General features: G+C 39.6%; 1 protein-coding gene across 1 annotated transcript in view; it reads right to left on the bottom strand.

Annotated features, from left to right (window-relative positions):
• Nucleotides 1-1,994, bottom strand: part of LOC104773035 (putative ABC transporter B family member 8) — a 6,848-nt gene extending 4,854 nt beyond the window's left edge. Inside the window, exons 1-3 of the mRNA XM_010497580.2 lie at nucleotides 1,653-1,994; nucleotides 244-298; nucleotides 1-156 (exon numbers count right to left, since the gene is read on the bottom strand). The exon at nucleotides 1-156 is cut by the window's left edge and continues 3 nt beyond it. Of these exons, the coding sequence (XP_010495882.1) occupies nucleotides 1-156; nucleotides 244-298; nucleotides 1,653-1,889 (448 nt within the window). The 5' untranslated portion in view covers nucleotides 1,890-1,994. The remainder of the gene's footprint in view (nucleotides 157-243; nucleotides 299-1,652) is intronic.
• Nucleotides 1,995-8,954: the final 6,960 nt, after the last annotated feature.

Consider the following 8,954-nt stretch of genomic DNA (forward strand, 5'->3'; position numbering starts at 1 on the left):
GGATGAGAGAAGTATCAGTTGAAATGGTGTGTATTATTTCAGAAGTGGAAGCATCTGAATCGAAGAACGAAATTTCTTGTCGGAGAACAGCTTCAAGATATGTTCGACGAATCTTTACAACTTGTCTCTCGCTTGTTTTGCTCCAACAGTACCCCTCTGCAGCAATAAAAACCCTCCATACATTTAAGATCATTTTAATGCATATTTCACTTGTAAAAATATTAGAAAACTATATGACATTACCCATAAATGCCACTCCCAAGATTGCCAATCCCAAATATACGAAGTATAAACTGCACTGTATAGAAAAACTTTGTTAATGCTTTGATCGAGTGTTTTAAGAACTCCGGTCGCACAAGAATACATTTTTATTGTCAACATATATTACTATATTAAAATAGCGGGTTTGCTAACTAAACTAATAGAAAAGAGTATACATAAATAAAATAAGAAAAATAATTTTACAACTATATATGATCGAAACAACTAACTTTTACTTTCATAAAACTTGGCCAAAGCTACAAAAGTTCTACAAGTACCATTAAAAATACATCATAACACTAATTAAATACTATAAAAGGTTATTCAATAATATTTTCTTAGCGCTATAATAGGTCTATATACCATAGCACTGAAAAAATGTTATACTATATAGTGGACTATAGTAGCTAGGGATACAGGGGTGGATCCTGTATTGGGGTCAGCTGACCCCACTTAATTTTCTTTGTTAGTGTATTATTAGTAATAAATTTTAATATGTTCCCTCTAAATTTTGTAATTGGACCCCTACAAATTTTACATTTTGATTTTGTCCTCTACAAATTTTACATTTTTACCACATTTTAGACTAAATTTCTATTTTGAGTCTCCAAAAATTGCATTTTTACTCTTATTTTTCTTTAAAAAATCATTTTAATCCTCTAAAATTTTACATTTTTATTCCTTTAAAAAAAAAATTATTTAGACCCCTCTGAAAATTTTTTTGGCTCCGCCACTACTGTAGGGACTAGGGATGTCATATCATTTATAAAAATGTTATCAAAATGATATAATAGCATTTTTAGTGAGTTATGAATGGCCAAATTTCTTGTACTGATACCAGATAATTACTACTTTTTTATATATAACAAATAGTTAATCAGAAAGACCTGTTTCCTACGATTTTTGAGTTGTAGGAAAGCAAGGATTTTCATATAATATATAAACAAACATAGGAAAGTACTACAGTTTATATGTTTCTTTAACATTAAAATGGGAGATAAAATGGGTATGTATTTTGTTTCATTGTGTTATCATTCTTTTTTTTGTGCCAATCCATTGTGTCATCATTCATCAAGAACAATTGATGTATATCACTTGATCAAGGATACATGATTACACAAAACTTCTTACAATAAAAACAATATATATATATAAGATTAAAATAATTATTTTTTATTCATTTAAATTCCTTATTTTTATTTTAATAAATTAGTTCTAGAATAAATATAAGAAATATTAACATTAAAAATATAACTTTATAAGAAATATAATGCTTCGAGTAGAGTCAATTCAACCCGTTTGTCCTTCTTCGTTGCGATATGGACTCTCCATCAATGTTTATGTTAGATGTGTGATAGTTGTAAAGGAAACCGAATGAAAAGATGTCTAACCTTTTGAATCTCATCCTTGAAAGTTGTGGAATTAGGATGGTGTTGACCATAACCCAAGGTATTCATGATCCTGCTTGCAAATACTAATGACACGTTCGTGGACATTCCATCTCCAACGGCTCCCACAGTACCAAGTACCATAAGAACTATATCTATCCAATCTGCAAACCGAAACATTACATGTGTGGTACTACTGGATTTAGATGATATTGATTCGGTTTTCTCACGAGATCTCATTTTATTTCTTATTTTGTCTTTTTTTTTTTCTTGATATTTGTTTTAACCTTCGATGAGAAGAGTATTCATAGACTTATAAGAAGAGTGAGGCCAGTGATGGTTGAAGTGTTATGCATCCAAAATGGAAGGGTTGGAGGAGCTTTTTGCTTTTGTATGCTTTTAACAATTTAATATTATGCCTTTGGCTTATGGTTGTTGAAAATTCTATTTCATCACATGTGGATTTCATTTTGGTGACCGACTGACCGCATAATCCTCCCTCTTTTTGTTTACTTTATTATATGGCCAATCAACAACCATGCCAAAAGAGAGACTGATAATTTTATATTTGTAGTAATACATACCACTTACTTCGACAATCATCTATATTATTTTGAAAAACACGTGATTAACAATATTTTCATTTATACTATTAAAGTAGAAGTATTCATAAATTTTTATATTTTTTTCAAATAAAAACTAAAAAGTAATATCAAATGTTATTTGTTTTATACTATCTTAAAACTTTTTCATTAAAGGATGTAATTTAAAATTTAAACTAATTAAAGATTTTCAGTAATTATTAGTGTCCAAAAAAACTCACTTTCTCTCTCTAATTAATTATGGATGAAAATCAGTAACTAATTTTATAAAGATTGTTAACAAATTAAAACTTAAAAGACTAGGATTTAATATCTAACTATACCATATTATTTGTCTTTAATTTTTATAATTGGGATAAAAATTAAACATTTAAAGTTATTATTTGAATTAATTGAATTATCATATACTGCGTTGTGATTGGAAAATACTTAGGAAACCCAAACAAAAGGGTTCACCCCTCATTTATCAACCAATCCGATTATGTCATGTACTAATATAAATAAAACAAAATTTTAATATTTTTTACATTTTTAAAAACTAAAAATAATATATTATGAAGCTTTGTTGATTTACAAGGTTATATGTCAGTTTAAGTTACAAATAGAGTTTATATTTTACAATTAAATGATATAATATATGAGTTTGGATTTATAAAGAAAAATTATGGTTTAGTTTTGGGTTTATAAATTAAAGGGAGAGGGAGTTAGAGTTTACATTTTATAATTAAACAAAACTATATGGCGGTTTGGGTTGACAAATGAGAATTAAAGTTTAGATTTTACAATTAAGAAAGATTATTACATGTTTCAAATTTTATAACTAAATGAAGTTATATATTAGTTTAAGTTTATAGAAGAGAATTAAAGTTTAGATTTTATAACTAAACGAGACGATGTGTCGGTTTGAATTTACTTAAATTAATATGTTTTAATTTTTTGTTAATGATATTTTAAAATATTTATTAATATATATATATATATATATATATATATATTATTTTTATGACATGACGTTATTTGAGTGGTTTAAATAAGAGGGGTGAACCCAAATATCGTTCGTTGTGATTCGAATTTTATTAAACGAAGATACTCAAACAATCTTCACGATATAAGGTAAGGTTTTTGGAGTAGAGAACTAAAAAACTTAAGCAAGATCTCATGGTTTTATATAAAGGAAGGTTGCTTGGCGTGCAAGCTAAGGTATGGGTAAAGGTTATCCCTATCTAATCCACACTTCAGCTTATCATTGCCAAATCAATGTTTATACTTGTCCACAAAAGCAGCCCATGTGGCTTAAACTTTGTAACATCCCGAACCCAAAATACGTTTGGGTGTCGATCGACGAAAAGGAGGATGTCGATCGACACCACTATTTTGGTGTTTGTTCAGTATAATTTAAATTTAATTTGACCAGTTTAAAACTTAGACCTAGTCACTCTGATTTTCCCTAATGTATTTTTGTCACTTTCAGAGAAAATAAAAGAGAAAGGGAGTTGGCTTGTTGTTGTTCCAGAAGGCTAAGGAGAGGCTTGAGGAGAAAGAGGGTTGGGTTTTTGGTATTTTTAAGGAAAGGAGAGGAGATCAGTAGCTCTTGGGGGCGAGAAGGAGTCACTATTTTTGTGGAATTACTTGTTCTTTGCCATAAATCAATCCAAATCAGAGGTAAGTGCATGAAAATGACTTATCTGAGCTTGATAAAATGTTTTGATTCTTTGCTTGAATGTGTAGGTTGTTTTGGGGATTGGATCAGATGTTCTCTGTGTGTTTTCCTTGCTGTTGTGTGCTTGTTGGTGCCTCAATTTGTAGGTTATCAAGTTCGTGCAAAGAGGGATCAATGCCAGAAGAGGAGATGCTCAATGTCAATCAAAACTAAGAGGATGTCGGTCGACACCAGCAGTATTGAGCTGACTATCAACACCACGTGCGCATGGGAGCTGTTTGCTTCTTGTTTTGCCTGGTTTGATTGTTGTTTGGTTTTATTGAGTGTCTTAAAAACCAAATAAGCCAAACCAATTAAACCAGAAAAACCGAATGCTCATGTAACATCCGCGAACCGGAATCCCGGTTTAAGGGATGCATCGATCGATGCACTATGTGCATCAGTCGATGCAAGGTTGGTTCTATGCGGTTTGACTTAAGTGAAACGCTGCGTTTCGGGTTAGGAAAACCCTTAAGTCGAGTTGTTGTCGTCATTAGTGGTACTTGGGCGCTTTTGAGTAAAAGAAAGAGAGAATAGAAGTTCTCAAGAGTTCTTCAACGTTTTGATGAGATTCTTGGATTTTGATTGGTGTCGGTCGATGCATAGGTGGTGTTGGTGTCGGTCGGTCGATGCATAGGTGGTGTTGGTCGATGTAAAGTCCTGGTTTGTCATTGTTGGTTATTGATTATTGGTTGATGGTTAGAGATGTCTCTATTGCTTGTGTGTATTGCATCTCAATTTGTGTTTGTGGTGCAGGTAAAGGCAAAGTGTGATCGTGGAATCAAGACGATGAAGGGGAGGATGTTCTAGGGACTCGATTGGTTGTTGTCTAGCATTGCTAGGTTGCTAGAGTTGAGTCTTTAGAATGTGATTAGGATGCTGGTTCTATGTTTTCATGTTGATTGGATTGTTGGTTAATTGTTATGCTTTAATATTGGTTATTTATTATTGGATATTTATTGGATATTGGTATTGTTTATTTCCGCTGTTTGGTTTGGTTGTAGTTAGGTGGCTAGTGAGTATGGGACCACTAGTTTAGAGTATTTATTCTTATTATTATTATCATCTATTTATTATTTATTATTTTTTAAAAATTGGGTCGGTCGTTTCAGATTGGTATCAGAGCCGTTACGGTTCTAGGTTTGGGTTCACTAGGCTTTGTGCTGTAGATGTTTGGGATTTGCAGATTGATTATGTGAGTTAGTCAATTGTGTGTGGCATGGAGTCCTAGAACATCCTCTTCGAGCCCACTGTGTGATTCCACGGTGAGTTTATGTTTCTGTGTTCTGTTTAAATTGCTTGCTTAGCCTTTTGTTCATGGTAGTGCAGATGGTTAGAGAGGATGGTGTTGCTGGTCGTGGTCGTGGACGCTGACATGGTCATGGTAGGGGCAGAGGCCCAGCAGTTAGTGATACTGTGGACCAGAGTGTGACAGCTGAGGGTGTTGGCGAGTCGCAGGGTGTCCAGGAGGATTCCATGAGTGTGGCCGGAGGGGGCGGTGTTGGCTCTCGAGAGGTCGGTGATGCTAGGGTTTCGGGTGTGGGAGTTCCAGCAGGTGGAGTCCCTGGAGTTGACTTTGCTGACTTGTTAGCGCGGGTATTGGAGCAGTTGCCGACCGTGGTACTGACTCAAGCTCAGGTAGTGCCACCAGTGGTGGTAGAGGAGCGACAGCCAGTGGCTGCAGATGAGGGAGCTCATTCCCGTTATGTGTCTATGCTGAGGGAGATGCGTAACATTGATAATGCACGGTTTTCGGGTGGTACGGATCCTACTGCGGCAGATACATGGAGGACGAGTGTGGAACATATCTTTCAGACTCTAGATGTCCTGAGGAGTTTAGGGTGGACATAGGGGTCCAGAACCTGATTGGTGATGCTCATGTGTGGTGGAGATCAGTGACTGCTAGGAGAGTGCAGAGGGAGATGACTTGGGGCGACTTCATGGAGGAGTTCAACCGCAAGTACTTTCCGAGAGAGGCATTAGACCGGTTGGAGGTGCAGTTCCTACAGTTATCTCAGGGGACACAGTCAGTGCGGGAGCTGGAGTTGGAGTTCAATCGACTTCTGTTTTATGGGGGTCGGGCTATGGAGTCTGAGGAGGCTGAGATCAGGAGGTTTATGAGGGCTCTTCGTGATGACTTGAAGGTCCATTGTAGAGGGCGGAGTTATGCTATGCGTGTAGAGCTGGTTGAGACTGCAGCAGAGATTGAGGAGGATATTCGGGCACAGGCAGTGACGGTTAGTCCAGCGGTGCAGCCTAGGAAGGCTCATAATCACGGTGGTTCTAGCAAGAGCGGCAAGCCTGCGCAGGGAACCAAGAAGAAGTGGGAGGCTACGCAGAGACCGAGTGGTGCANCTCTCGAGAGGTCGGTGATGCTAGGGTTTCGGGTGTGGGAGTTCCAGCAGGTGGAGTCCCTGGAGTTGACTTTGCTGACTTGTTAGCGCGGGTATTGGAGCAGTTGCCGACCGTGGTACTGACTCAAGCTCAGGTAGTGCCACCAGTGGTGGTAGAGGAGCGACAGCCAGTGGCTGCAGATGAGGGAGCTCATTCCCGTTATGTGTCTATGCTGAGGGAGATGCGTAACATTGATAATGCACGGTTTTCGGGTGGTACGGATCCTACTGCGGCAGATACATGGAGGACGAGTGTGGAACATATCTTTCAGACTCTAGATGTCCTGAGGAGTTTAGGGTGGACATAGGGGTCCAGAACCTGATTGGTGATGCTCATGTGTGGTGGAGATCAGTGACTGCTAGGAGAGTGCAGAGGGAGATGACTTGGGGCGACTTCATGGAGGAGTTCAACCGCAAGTACTTTCCGAGAGAGGCATTAGACCGGTTGGAGGTGCAGTTCCTACAGTTATCTCAGGGGACACAGTCAGTGCGGGAGCTGGAGTTGGAGTTCAATCGACTTCTGTTTTATGGGGGTCGGGCTATGGAGTCTGAGGAGGCTGAGATCAGGAGGTTTATGAGGGCTCTTCGTGATGACTTGAAGGTCCATTGTAGAGGGCGGAGTTATGCTATGCGTGTAGAGCTGGTTGAGACTGCAGCAGAGATTGAGGAGGATATTCGGGCACAGGCAGTGACGGTTAGTCCAGCGGTGCAGCCTAGGAAGGCTCATAATCACGGTGGTTCTAGCAAGAGCGGCAAGCCTGCGCAGGGAACCAAGAAGAAGTGGGAGGCTACGCAGAGACCGAGTGGTGCAGGGTGCTTCGGGTGTAGAAGCATGGATCACAAGGTAGCTAGCTGTCCCCAAAAGAGTGCTCTGATGGCAGCGGTTCGTGTATGCTATCATTGTAGGGAGCCTGGGCACACCAAGCCCAAGTGTCCCAAGTTGCAGTAGATAGAAGTGGCAACGGTGCAGTATGTGGTGCAGCCTGGAGTGCAGCAGGTGGCACGGATTGAGCAGGCACTATGGGTTTACACGACGGTCGAGACTTGTGGAACCTTTTCCGGAGCGATCACATGTATAATTTCTGGTACTTAAACTTTGTGAATTTCAGTAGGTCAAGATTTTATGTTTTTCCTATGTTAAAGTGTTAGGCTATCAACACATGAAGTTTGTGTAGGGACCTTGTTGGTGGGCGGGCTTAAGTCCCATGTTATGCTTGATTCTGGAGCTACTCACAGCTTCATTACTCCGGAGTACGCAGAGAGTGCTGATATCAGAGGAGAGCTCGGGGAGCGAGCAGGAGTTGTCAGAGTTGCTGGAGGCAAGTTCCTGAGGGTCATTGGACGAGCGAGGGGTATTGATATTCAGATCGCAGGGGAGTCGTGGCCAGCGGATTTACTTATCAATCCAGTAGAGCTGTATGATGGTATCTTGGGGATGGATTGGTTACATCAGCATAAGGTTCATCTTGATTGTTATTGGGGTAGAGTAGAGTTTGAGCGCCCAGGAGGGAAGTTGGTTTTTGAGGGAGTTAGACTGACTTCGGAGAGTCTCGTGATCTCGGTCGTGCAGGCTGGGAAGATGATCGAGAAGGGCCGAGAGGCTTATTTGGTTACTATATCGATGCTAGAGTCAGTAGGGCAGTCTACAATTAGCGGTATTCAGGTTGTTGAGGAGTTTGAGGATGTGTTCCTGTCGTTGCAGGGGTTACCACCATCTCGGTCTGATCCTTTCACGATTGAACTCGAATTAGGTACGACACCGTTATCCAAGGCTCCTTACAGGATAGCTCCAGCAGAGATGACAGAGTTGAAGAAGCAGTTGGAGGATCTTCTGAGCAAAGGATTCATCCGTCTTAGTGTATCACTGTGGGGAGCGCCGGTGTTATTTGTTAAGAAGAAGGATGGGAGTTTTCGCTTATGTATTGATTACAGGGGTTTGAACCGGGTCACTGTGAAGAACAAATACCGTCTTCCCAGGATCGATGAGTTGTTGGATCAGTTGAGAGGTGCTACTTGGTTCTCCATGATAGATCTGGCGTCGGATTATCATCAGATTCAAATAGATAAGGCAGATGTGAGGAAGACTGCATTCAGGACGAGGTATGGGCATTATGAGTTTGTGGTGATGCCTTTTGGGTTGACTAACGCGCCAACAGCTTTTATGAGATTGATGAACAACATGTTTTAGGAGTTTCTGGACGTGTCTGTTATCATTTTCATCGACGACATCCTGGTATATTCTAAGAGTCTTGAGGAGCATGCAGTGCATCTGAGGGCAGTTCTAGAGAAGCTACGGGAGCAGAAGTTGTTTACTATGTTGAGCAAGTGCAGTTTTTGGCAGCGTGAGATGGGTTTTCTGGATCACATTGTTTCTGCAGGGGGGGGGGGGTTTCTATAGATTCGGAGAAGATTAAGGCTATCAAGGATTGGCCTAGACCGCAGAATGCCACATAGATCAGGAGTTTATTTGGTTTGGCAGGTTACCACAGGAGATTTGTGCAGGGCTTTACAAGTAAGGTATGTCCGATGACTAAGTTGACAGGGAAGGATGTTCCTTTTGTTTGGTCACAGGAGTGCGAGGAGGGCTTTGCAAGCCTGAAGGAGATGTTGA

The sequence above is a fragment of the Camelina sativa genome, unplaced genomic scaffold (assembly GCF_000633955.1).
Source record: "Camelina sativa cultivar DH55 unplaced genomic scaffold, Cs unpScaffold00427, whole genome shotgun sequence".
In the NCBI taxonomy this organism is placed as follows: Eukaryota; Viridiplantae; Streptophyta; class Magnoliopsida; order Brassicales; family Brassicaceae; genus Camelina; species Camelina sativa.